Source organism: Hoplias malabaricus, chromosome 7 (assembly GCF_029633855.1).
Source record: "Hoplias malabaricus isolate fHopMal1 chromosome 7, fHopMal1.hap1, whole genome shotgun sequence".
NCBI classification, from domain to species: domain Eukaryota; kingdom Metazoa; phylum Chordata; class Actinopteri; order Characiformes; family Erythrinidae; genus Hoplias; species Hoplias malabaricus.
Window position 1 is genome coordinate 38,411,805 of NC_089806.1, and position 12,541 is coordinate 38,424,345.

The 12,541-nt window shown below is 45.6% G+C and overlaps 1 protein-coding gene across 5 annotated transcripts in view; it reads left to right on the forward strand.

Moving 5' to 3' along the window:
- The first annotated feature begins 820 nt into the window (after positions 1–820).
- Positions 821–12,541, forward strand: part of mei4 (meiosis-specific, MEI4 homolog (S. cerevisiae)) — a 59,228-nt gene continuing 47,507 nt past the window's right edge. For 2 of the 5 annotated variants that reach the window (XM_066677570.1, XM_066677569.1), the window contains exons 1-3: positions 2,255–2,487; positions 4,011–4,253; positions 6,876–7,411. In XM_066677570.1, coding sequence (XP_066533667.1) covers positions 2,433–2,487; positions 4,011–4,253; positions 6,876–7,411 — 834 coding nt within the window. In that variant the 5' untranslated portion in view covers positions 2,255–2,432. Of the gene's footprint in view, positions 855–2,253; positions 2,488–4,010; positions 4,254–6,875; positions 7,412–12,541 lie in introns of those variants that run through there. The other 3 variants (XM_066677567.1, XM_066677568.1, XM_066677566.1) reach the window with 3 other exon arrangements.

Here is a 12,541-nt window from a genome sequence, read left to right on the forward strand (position 1 = left end):
CCTGTGGCGTTTGGACATTTTAAGGATCACAGTTTATCCAAAAAACAAACCAAACAACCCACAAACAAAAAAAAACATCTGGATTAAAAACAATCACCATTCCAGCCTGTGCTGTGCCGCCTCGCGCGCTCCTCCGCGTCTCCTTCGCGTGCTGCTGATGTGACGGACACCTCCGAGCAAATTTATCCGCTCTGCACCGCTCCCTCTCCTCCGCGCGCGCGTAAAAGAAGAGGCGCCGGCGCGCGCTGGGTTGAAGAAAGAGCCTCGCGCGTCTCGTGCAGCCCGTGTTTAGTGTGTAATCCGCCTCAGCTCTGTGTGCGCGCGCCCCCCTGCCCGCCGCTCCGGCTGCTCGTGCTCCTCGTCAACTTCATAATGCTGCTGCCGGAGCTTCGCGCGCGGCTTTATGCGCTCGGGGGAGACGTGAACGCGCGCTGGGGGGAGGAGGAGAGGGTGGAGGTGGGGGTGGGGAGGGAGGGGGGGGGGCGCGGCGCAGTGTGCTCACACACTTCATCATCCAGCGGAGGTTTGAGCAACAGGTTGGTCAGTAAACAAATACATTTACATTTAAATATAAATATAAATATTATTAATAAAATATGCCTTGCACTGGGGACTCCTAACAACCGTGCAATACCTGCCAGCGCACAGAGAGAGAGAGAGAAAGAGAGAGAGAGAGAGAGAGAGAGAGACAGAGACAGAGAGGAGGGAATCAAGCTCCTTTCTCGCTTTATGTCTGAAAACATCAACAGCTGTTTCTGTCCACTGTGTGAATAATAGCTCAACCCTGTGGGACTGGAAGGATGTGGAGTGTTGTAGAAGCTGAGAAAAGGACCTCCAGAAGACCGCCAGAGCAGGTATGATTTTCATTTTCAAGTGGATCAGACACAGCAGCATTCCTGGAGTTTTTAATGCCCTTGTCACTGCTGGACTGAGAATAGTCCACAAACCAAAAATAGTGTCTTGACCTTTGAAGAACAAGATGACAGAGGAGTAACAAAGTATGCAGAGCAATGGATGGACTACAGTCTGTAATTGTAGAACTACAAGTGCTCCTGTACAGTCAGTGGAGCTGAAAAAATGGAAAATATGTGTAGAAACAAGGAGGCTGTTTTAATGTTTTGGTCGATTGGTGTGTGTGTTTGTTCCGAACCACGGACAGGTCCAGCAGCATCGTCCAGTGTCTGGTCCAGGGCTGTGTTTCGGGTGCTAGCACATGTGCACCTGCTTCAGGTAATCAGCTCTAAACAGCCTTTAATTACTGAACACACACACACACACAGAGAGAGAGAGAGAGAGAGAGAGAGAGAGGATCAAGGCCAATAACATCACTGTACAAAGGCCAGGGCTGCTTTAAAGAAGCATCTGTCTCCTGTGATAAGAGCCAAAGACCACCCTCAAAAGTGTGGACTTGGTTGGTCCCTAAATCATGGGCTTTGGTGTCCAGCTTTAACTCAAGGCTTGATTCTGGATTAAAAGGTCACCAGTGTGAACAGAAATTTGACATCTTCACTACATGTCCAAATGTTTGTGGGCACCAAACGTCTGCATACAGACGCTGGATAGTACCATGTGTGTATTACTGAATTAATGATACACAACTAGAAATGCTAATAAACTATAATACTACTGCCTTCTTAAAATCAAGGGGGAGTGTCAGAAAGAGGGGGTGGGTGGTTTCCTACCCTCCAAAAGTTACATAGTGCTGTTTCAGCAGTGGCGGCACGGTGGTGCAGCAGGTTAGTGTCGTAGGAGGTTGTGGGTTCGAATCCTGCTCTGGGTGATTGTCTGTGAGGAGTGTGGTGTGTTCTCCCTGTGTCTGCGTGGGTTTCCTCCGGGTGACTGTCTGTGAGGAGTGTGGCGTGTTCTCCCTGTGTCTGCGTGGGTTTCCTCCGGGTGACTGTCTGTGAGGAGTGTGCTGTGTTCTCCCTGTGTCTGTGTGGGTTTCCTGGATAAGGGTTACAGATAATGAATGAATATATGAATGAATGTTTCAGCAGTGCAGAACTTGGAGTAGCAATGTCAGTGGTTCCGTTTCCCCAGTTACAGGTCAGTGAAGAATTACAAGTCTTTTAAAGCTGTTGTATTAACGTTTGTTACTTTAATAACGTCTTGGAACATCGTAAAAAGGCCTTATTAAGTTACGCCTACGCCTTATTAAGTTGTACCCACGTCTCAGTTTATTTGAAGGGATATCTACCAAAGGGGGCTGGTTTACGGCACAAAACAAAAGCAAAAATTAAGATGGACGTTAATTGGTTAACTGTAGACTAGGCGCGCGCACTGTGCGCGTTCCCGCGCTGTTTTGCTTCACTGTGTTTAACTGAGATCCTTAAGCACCGTCAGGTCGGGATTAATGTCTATACGTTTGTGAGAGACATGAATCTCAGCGGAGCTTGATTCGAAATAATCAGAACTCTTCTGTTAAACCCAAAATGGAAGACGGCCCAGAGGCAGGTGCTGGGACATTGTCTGGAAACCAATATGACGGTACGGTACTAAACCATGGAACTTTCGCGCTGTAAGTTTGAGGCTGCGTCCCAAATGGTGCCCTACTCCCTGTATAGTGAACTACATAGGATAGCAAACGGGGCTTTATACCTAAACTGTGCACTATATGCTTCATGTGACTGATTCAAAACGCATTTTAGTAACGGTTTATTGTTATTTCGTTATAGAAAGCGATTTTGTTTACCTTCGTTGTGCAGTATAGAGGGAATATGTAACCATTTGGGACTCAGCCTGGGTCAGCGTTAGCTCTGTAGCTAATTAGCTTTTGCTGAACACTAACGTTAGGATTTTACGGTTTAACTATGCTCCCGGCAAAGTTACTAGCTAAATAGCTAACATTACAATATTTAGACATGGATTTAAAAAGTCGGTGTTCTGCATTTTCCTTGTTTATTGGTTTTACATTAATATTTAAAAAAAAAAACATCTGTATCCCTTATTTTAAATGCTGTGTTTGGTAGTGTCTTTATATATACACGGATATGTAAATGAGATCTGTTCTAATTGGCTGCCTTTTATTATGTCATAATAAAAGAAATAAATCTATGGGAGAATTTAAATAAAAAGGGGCTAAGCTGCCAGGGGCTGAAGGTTCAGCCGTAACATTAAAATAACCTTGTTTTTACAGTCTCTATCCATTTTGTCAGCTCCACTTTTATATGAGTGCATTTTGTACTTTTACAATTTACAAACAGTTGTCCATTTGTTGTTCTGCATACTTCAAACGTCCTATTACTGTGTTCCTCAATGGTCAGGACCAGCTCAGAGTAGGTATGATTTGGGTGTTGGATCAGTCTCAGTGCTGCGGTGACACTGACGTGGTGGTGGTGTGTTGCGCTGGTAGGAGTGGATCAGACACAGCAGTGCTGCTGGAGTTTTTAAACACTGCCATTTCACTGTCCACACTGTTAGACACACACCTCTTGTTTGTCCACCTTGTAGATGTAAAGTCAGGGACAGTAGCTCATCTGTTGCTGCTCAGTTCGTGTTGGTCATCTTTAAGTCATTCATCAGTGGACAGTGGACATTACCCACAGGAGGATGTTGGCTGGGTATTTTTGGATGGTGGGCTATTCTCAGTCCAGCACTGCTGTGTCTGATCCACACATATCAGTACAACACACACTAACACACCACCACGATGTCAGTGGCACTGCAGTACTGAAAATGATCTACCACACAAATCAAACCTGCTGTTTATGCTCTGTAATTTACACCATGGGTTAATTTCTTGCCAAATAACGTTATAACTCTGTGGGAAGTGTGACAGTGTTTTGTAGTAATTTTTAAATATTTTTTAAATTCTCGTAAACAGTAGGGGTGCTGTCAATACGAACAGACCATGAATAACTGCATGATTCATTAAAAATAAAACACCATAAGTCCTGTTTTATGTGATGTTTTTGCTTGCTTCCAGTAGTACATAACGTTTTCCATTTCAAAATAAAAAAAAATCCATTGGATAATGGAATGTCACTTTCAGTGTTGTTTTGCTGCCTCAGGAAGAGCAAGGTGGTGTATCAGGATGGCTAAGCTTGCTATAGCTGTGGCTATAATAAAAAGCAAGCCCCCAGGTAGGAGTGGGAGACAGCATGCAGAAAAACTGGCCGCCAGCCTCAAGCAGCAAGACGAGGCCTGGAAAGCAAAAGCTCAAGACCTCAAAGAAGAAGTGTTACGACTCAGACAAGAACTTCTGCTCACAAAGCTGCGCTCAAACGCAAGGAGTTCTGCTGTAGGCGGACGTGGTGAGTGACATTTAGCTTCATTTGATGTTTGAGATGGGTATTAACAACCTCCATTCACTCAGTTTTCGTGCACATGAGTACGTTTTGGCAGACTTGTACTATTCAGTATATTTTTCAAAACAAAATTCAGTTTTTTTGTTTTTTTTTAAGAAAAAGATTCTTCTTTTGCTCAGATTCCTTTTAGATTTTAGACCACAAGGATCCCAAAACAGCAATACTTCTCAGTGTAGGAACTTGGGCTCTTATGCAGCGGCCAGGTTCAGTTCTCAGCTTGGGTAAACACACGTGCTACACCAATAAGAGTCTTAGGGCAACACTCAGAGCACTACATTCGCTTACATCTTTAACTTGATTCGTTTCAGTTCAAGTATTTGTCCCAAATGCTATAAATTTAAATGTAAGGTTATATTGTCAGTGTTTGTCAATGATTTTCAGATGTCATAGACTCATTTTGTGGGTCTGCGTGGGTTTTCCTCCAGGTGACTGTCTGTGAGGAGTGTGGTGTGTTCTCCCAGTGTCTGCGTGGGTTTCCTCCGGGTGACTGTCTGTGAGGAGTGTTGTGTGTTCTCCCTGTGTCTGCGTGGGTTTTCCTCCAGGTGACTGTCTGTGAGGAGTGTGGTGTGTTCTCCCTGTGTCTGCGTGGGTTTCCTCCGGGTGACTGTCTGTGAGGAGTGTTGTGTGTTCTCCCTGTGTCTGCGTGGGTTTCCTCCAGGTGACTGTCTGTGAGGAGTGTGGTGTGTTCTCTCTGTGTCTGTGTGGGTTTCCTCCGGGTGACTGTCTGTGAGGAGTGTGGTGTGTTCTCCCTGTGTCTGCGTTGGTTTTCTCCGGGTGACTGTCTGTGAGGAGTGTGGTGTGTTCTCCCTGTGTCTGCGTGGGTTTCCTCCGGGTGACTGTCTGTAAGGAGTGTGGTGTGTTCTCCCTGTGTCTGCGTGGGTTTCCTCCGGGTGACTGTCTGTGAGGAGTGTGGTGTGTTCTCCCTGTGTCTGCGTGGGTTTCCTCCGGGTGACTGTCTGTGAGGAGTGTGGTGTGTTCTCCCTGTGTCTGCGTGGGTTTCCTCCAGGTGACTGTCTGTGAGGAGTGTGGTGTGTTCTCTCTGTGTCTGCGTGGGTTTCCTCCGGGTGACTGTCTGTAAGGAGTGTGGTGTGTTCTCCCTGTGTCTGCGTGGGTTTCCTCCGGGTGACTGTCTGTAAGGAGTGTGGTGTGTTCTCCCTGTGTCTGCGTGGGTTTCCTCCGGGTGACTGTCTGTGAGGAGTGTGGTGTGTGCTCCCTGTGTCTGCGTGGGTTTCCTCCAGGTGACTGTCTGTGAGGAGTGTGGTGTGTTCTCTCTGTGTCTGTGTGGGTTTCCTCCGGGTGACTGTCTGTGAGGAGTGTGGTGTGTTCTCCCTGTGTCTGCGTTGGTTTTCTCCGGGTGACTGTCTGTGAGGAGTGTGGTGTGTTCTCCCTGTGTCTGCGTGGGTTTCCTCCGGGTGACTGTCTGTAAGGAGTGTGGTGTGTTCTCCCTGTGTCTGCGTGGGTTTCCTCCGGGTGACTGTCTGTGAGGAGTGTGGTGTGTTCTCCCTGTGTCTGCGTGGGTTTCCTCCGGGTGACTGTCTGTGAGGAGTGTGGTGTGTTCTCCCTGTGTCTGCGTGGGTTTCCTCCAGGTGACTGTCTGTGAGGAGTGTGGTGTGTTCTCTCTGTGTCTGCGTGGGTTTCCTCCGGGTGACTGTCTGTAAGGAGTGTGGTGTGTTCTCCCTGTGTCTGCGTGGGTTTCCTCCGGGTGACTGTCTGTGAGGAGTGTGGTGTGTGCTCCCTGTGTCTGCGTTGGTTTCCTCTGGGTACTCCAGTTTCCTCCCACGGTCCAAAAACACATGTTTATAGGTGGATTGGCGAGGTGTGAGTGAATATGTGTGTGTGTGTGTTGCCCTGTGAAGGACTGGCGCCGCTTCCAGGGTGTGTTCCCGCCTTGTGCCCAATGATTCCAGGTAGGCTCTGGACCCACCGCGACCCTGAACTGGATAAGGGTTACAGATAATGAATGAATGAATAGACCCATATTTTATTCACAAAAGAACATAGAACACATATCAGATGTTAAAAGTGGGGCGTTTTACCATTTCATAAAACATGTTAGCTCATTTAGAACGTGATGGCAGCAGCACATCTCAATCAAGAAGGGACAGGAGCAACAGAAGACTGGAAAAGTAAGTGGTACTAATAAAAAACGGGTAGCAATTTGCCACTAAGTTACATGACTGGGTATAAAAGGAGCACTTTAGAGAGACAGAGTCTCAGAAGTAAATCTGGGCAGAGGTTCACCGATCTGCAAAAACTGCATCTAAAAATTATGGAACAATTTCATAAAAGCCCTCAGGAGGCACTGCATTTAAAACGTGTGATTCTGTACTGGAAACTCTTCCACAGCATGGGCTCAGGAACACTTCCAGAAGCCAATGTCTGTGAATACAGTTATGCAAATAAGAAGTCATGTGTCAAGTTATTTACACTGCACACAGTGTACCAAATGTTTGGGCTAGTAGATAAACATAAGTGATGATATGTTACTTCTAGCTGAGATAGCTTTCTCTCTATAACATACACCTCAAATGTCATTCATTGATTAGGGACTTATCTGCTCTCATGCAGGTGATGAAGGTGAGCAGAGGCTCCTGTCGCAGGATCCCCAGGACGTCCAGCTCTCAGAAAGCGACTCTGGCTGTGGCACCAGCAACAACACGCAGACTCTGATTGACCCTGTGGACGCTCAAGTCCCCTGGCCTCGATCCACCATGCCTCCTTCCTCTATCTGTCCCAGTCTCCTTACTTTCCCAAACCAAAAAGGGACCATGGAGCGCGCCCTGTCCAGCACACAGTTTCTGCAGCACCTGACTGGACTGCGCAGGTTAGGAAGCTCTTCTTTGACAGTGGATTGGGACGGTGCTTTGGTGTGGGATTCGGTTTTTCATCTACTCAGCTCTGTAACAGAAGCTTTCAAAGAGGTCAGCAGTGGCAAGGCCGCTCTTCCCCAGCCAGCTCTTCTCCTAGAGGCTTCCCACGTGTCAGCACAGGCTCTGGAGCAAAGAGAGGTCCACCAAAAACCTCCTGCTCTGTACTCGGGGCAGGTGGAGGACTCTCTGAAGGAGCTGATTGATCTCCTGGTCAGCAACAGTCAACTGAATAAGGTATGAGATTTATTGTAGGTGGGCTGAAGAAGAAAATGTTGTTTCATATCGAGTGGGGCTGAACGAGTTTTGTATTAAAAATGCCAGTTTGTAGGAGTACAGTTTGCAAATCCCCGAAGCTGTGGTTATAATTACATCCTACATGTTAAACGTCGTTTTAATTATTTGGTAAATTTATTCTAATAACACAGAGCTCACGAACTGGCAGTCTGGCATGTTGAACTCAAGCCAAAAAATGGACATGCATTTGGCCTACTTGGCTAAAAATTTAAACACACACACACACACACACACACACACACACAAATAAAAAAACCTGGAGTCAGTTTAATGCAGTTTAATTCACAATAGCTGGACTTGTCAGAAAAATCATAATTAGTGTTTCCCCCAACTCTTAATCCTGTGTAAAAGAGGTTCAGAGGAAAACAGAGTTCTTTTGATGTCTCACACTGACCACATTTTAGGAATTTGGGGGGAAAACAATTATTTATTTATTAATGTCCTATCTTATAAAGCTTTATTCAGGGCAGTGTTGATTTTCCCAGTGCCTTTGACCACACCTTCTCCCGTTTTGGCCGTTAATGATAGTGAACCTGGTTTCCTCCAAAAGATACATAGTACAATAGCAGTAGCAATGGCGTTTTTATTAATGACTGTAGATTTAAAGGCTAAGCACCAGCTCTATGAAAGTGTCAAACAAATAAATACAGTGGAGTTTGAGTTCCTAACTTGTGTTTATTGATAGTCAGAAAACATGTTATTTCTTACTAATTGAAGGAATAAGCCCCCCCCCCCCCCAACGGTGTTGGGAAACTCTAATAGGCGTCTTGCCTGTGACGTAGATGGTGGACAACAACTCTAGAAGCTGCACTTAATTTAATGTAAAATGACGAAAAGGTGTGTTGTTTTTGACTGCAATCATTCAATGTACAGTGGGACATCTGTGAACAAATGACCCAAAGATCCCAAAATATCCAGAAAATGGACTAAATTTGTCCACTTTAAACGGGCACTTTGGAAAGGACCATCCGCTCACTCCGTTATCTGTAGCTCATTTCACTGGCGCTTTTCCAACAATATGGGCATGTAAGGACACCAACGAAAGGTGTTCAAGAGCCTCTGTAACATGGAGGTAAACAGGGTAAGGACACTCACTTCGCCTGTTTTAGTTGGTGTTAGTTAACGTTAGCTTGACTCGCTAAACTCGGTGTCTCAGATTATACTCGGCTACGTAGCTGCATTACGGAGGTTTATAGTGTCGGATGAATTCGAGTTCGACTTCGATCACATTTACAAGAATAACGGTACCTCTACATTTGAGTTTAGCTTATTGCTAGGCTATTGTCATGAATAATGTTGGTTATTTAACTAGATACTGTCATAACAGTCAGTCATAACGGTGTTCAGCTGTTGTCCACCAGTGACGTCACGGTCGCGTTCAAGAATTTCCGTAGGAGCTCGGGTTTTTCCCTCAATTTAATAAAATTGTCAGTTTTAAAGCAGATTAAGCTGCTATTTTCATTTTAATTCATACTTATATCTGTCAGTAACTACAATAATGTGAAATATTCATGGAGGTCCATTAATTGGTGCTTAGCCACGAAATCCAGTTCAGTCCCCTGCATGTCAGGAAAACGTTGGTTGTGGGAGTGAAAGAACAGCACTTCCTCCTCCCTCAACAGTCACAGCTGAAGTGCTTTTGACCCCCACTCCAGGTGTGTGTGTGTGCGCTTAATACGCACTTGTAAAATGTGAAGTGGGAAATGTTGTCATTGTACAACATACAACAAAATGTCTTCCACATTCCACAGTGATGCATTCCACGACGGTGCCTTGCTCTAGGGAACCCCAGCCATAGACTGAGGGAGGAGGACTCTGTTGTTTCTTCAGACCCATCGCCTCCTATTTTCCTGCCGATCATGGGAATAGAATCAGTGACCTTCCAGGCCCAAACCCGACTGAATACATAAGCCCCTGCTGGAGTGGATTCGTGGCTTTTCCCTCTCTGTAGCGGACGCTTTTGTATGCAAGATGCATTGATTCGATGAACAAATTTGAGAGCAGATTTTTGACAGGGGACCTGCCTCTTTAAGTGTGGCCCCGCCTCACACTTTGTCTTTCTCAGACATTTTCAAAATGTCCATCGTCATCTCCATCTTCACAAATTCTCATTCCCTGTCAGCGCTGATGACCATAATGATCGTATTGACCCGAGTGCAAGATGACCTTCACCACGTTATATCAGCGTAAATCACTTAGCTAGCGTGCTCAGTCATGCTCCAAGGGCAGAACTCTGTGAATGTGAACTGTGGGGAAATTGAATAGATTTAGAGAAAATATAAGCTACTGTGTCCACCTTTTAGAATAAAAACGAAAAAAAAAAGGAAAGCCCAGTGGTGTGAGGTGATTTCTCTTGTTCAGTAGCTCTTCCCAATGTCCTGTACATGCAGTGGTGAATTAAACTGACAGTCACCATGAGAAAGGAACATGCAGAGTAATCTGTCTTTCCTCTCACTCCTGCCTTTTTTGTTTTTCAGACATTGCCCAGGTGTGCGTTGCATATGTTGTAACTCAGAAGAGTTCAGTGTGCACTACATTCGAGCAGCGTGTCTTTCTCTCCGACGGTTAGTCTTTATTCATATTTCACAGTCTAGGGAGCGACCGTAAAAGCCCTGAGCGAAGTGAGTAGCCGATAAAACCATGTCCCTCGCTTCTGTACGTATCTTGTGCCTAGTCTTTTTCTCAATTGCCTTCTACAGGTGCAAATTTGAGATGTTAAGTGAGAGGGAAAAAAAGCCCTAAAACGGTTTACACTGGAAGAGACAGCTGATAGTTGTCCATTTGGTGCATTTCTGCAGCATGTTGTATTGGCTGCTGGTCATTTTTGCCATTTGGAAGTGCATCTGTGAGGCTGAGGCTCATCAGCAGATAATAAAGCATTAGGTTCACTCCATAAAAAGTAAGTTGTTCATTGATCAAGGATTACAGAGGGGCAGGATTACTGTAGAGGGGTCATGATTCCCGCTTCTATTGGATTGCCCCCTTTTTTTTTTTAATCTAATTCCTCCCCTTCTCTGCCTTATCACATTCTGTCTCGGATTCCGCTGAAGAGCAATTACCTGAGTCGAGAGATGCATTCTCCCTTATCCTTTCATAGTCTGTTATTCTCAGTGTCCCACGTTCTCCCTTTACATTTGAATCATGGCTGATTAGCTGCGTGTTTCCACTTTTTGAGAATGCATTCGTCTTGCTTTCAGAGGCAGAGATAAAAGGTCGTTGTTTCCCAAAGGAGGATGAGTTGTCTCTTTTTTGTGAGAGGATTAATAGATAGATTTGTGATGCATTGTCATTTAGCATTTAGACTACATCAGGAAGCAGACTGTATTTGCAAATCTAAGGGGGATAACGGCGACTCTTTGTGCTGATAGAGTGAGATTGGATTGTGTGCCGTTGGTGTCGATCCTGACGCAGTGTGAATGGATGAATGAATGGATAATAAAAGTAATAAGCTCTCAATAAATGCAGTTTTGTCTGAGGAAGTTGGACGTATTCTTTGTTGAATTTCACTGGTCTAATGTCCTTGACTGCCCTTTGCGTTGTTTAGTAGTCAATCTCTCCCATACCAGTCGATCTTAGCATGGCCAGTCTATACATATCTGGATGACTTTGATGCTGCTGATGGAGGCAGCCCTCTTATGTGTGACCACGGGGGCGGCCAAATCAGGCCATGACGGAAAACCGCACCGCAATCAAACACACCTGCTTCGACTCATCAGCTAATTATGGAGCCTTTTTGTGAGCCGCATTAAGCGCATTAGTGCTGGAAAAACACTAAAGCTGAAGTGTTGCGGTTCTCCAGCGAGGGGTTGGTAAACTAGGACTTCTCAGATGTCCAGATAAAGTAAGGCCTGGCTGCTAAGAGGAGAAGGATATTTGGTCAGTGGTTGCCTGACCTGGATTATACACTTTAAACACTTTAAATCCATGGGCTTCTTGAACTGACTGTGTGGGTGGGCGTTGCACACAGCTCCAGGGTCCCGGGGTTTTGGGTTCTATCCCTGCCTTGGATCTCAGTCTGTGATGAGTTTGTTGTGTTCTCCCAGTGTCTGAGTGGGTTTCTTCCCACAGTCTGGTGGATTGACTTATGCAACAGTGTCCACAGAGGTGTGTGTAAATGACTGGGTGAATGTGTAAATACCCAGTCCTGTCCAGTGTGTGTTGTGCCCAATGATTCCCGGTAGATGCAGCACAGTTCTGAGCAGGATGAAGAATGAACCGTATTTATGGAAAGCTTAATAATGATTTTCCTTCCAAAGTTGTGGTCAAATACATGACGCTCAAAACCATTTCTACTCTTCTGAGCAAGAAAATGACCTCAGCTGCAAATGAAAGTTTGTTTCTCAGTTTTTAGGGTCTGTTACATCTGGCATTAACCTGTGTTTTGTGTCCGGACAGTATTTGTATATACTTTTGGCCACATTCTATTTACTTTCCCATGTTAAAAGTACAGCAGTGCGTACATCATTTCTGTTTCCCTTCCTCTAACAGGCTGTAAACTTGGTTTCTCACCTGCTACTACCAATGTAGTATACATTCTCAAATTCCAGTTGTGGAATAGTGAAGAGGGTTCGCCTCTAAAAGAATCGATTCTTTGAGCATCTGGGACACAGACTCACAGACAGTCACCTGGAGGAAACCCACGCAGACACAGGGAGAACACACCACACTCCTCACAGACAGTCACCCGGAGGAAACCCACGCAGACACAGGGAGAACACACCACACTCCTCACAGACAGTCACCCGGAGGAAACCCACGCAGACACAGGGAGAACACACCACACTCCTCACAGACAGTCACCCGGAGGAAACCCACGCAGACACAGGGAGAACACACCACACTCCTCACAGACAGTCACCCGGAGGAAACCCACGCAGACACAGGGAGAACACACCACACTCCTCACAGACAGGAGTCACCCGGGAGTCATCACGCAGTGACCCTGATCAGAATGAAGTATTTGCAGCAGATGAACGAATGAACACTTGTCTCTATTGTACGTGAATGAATGAATAAATGTCTCAATAGGCTTAGTAAGGACTTGACATGAACAGTTATCCAGATTACTGA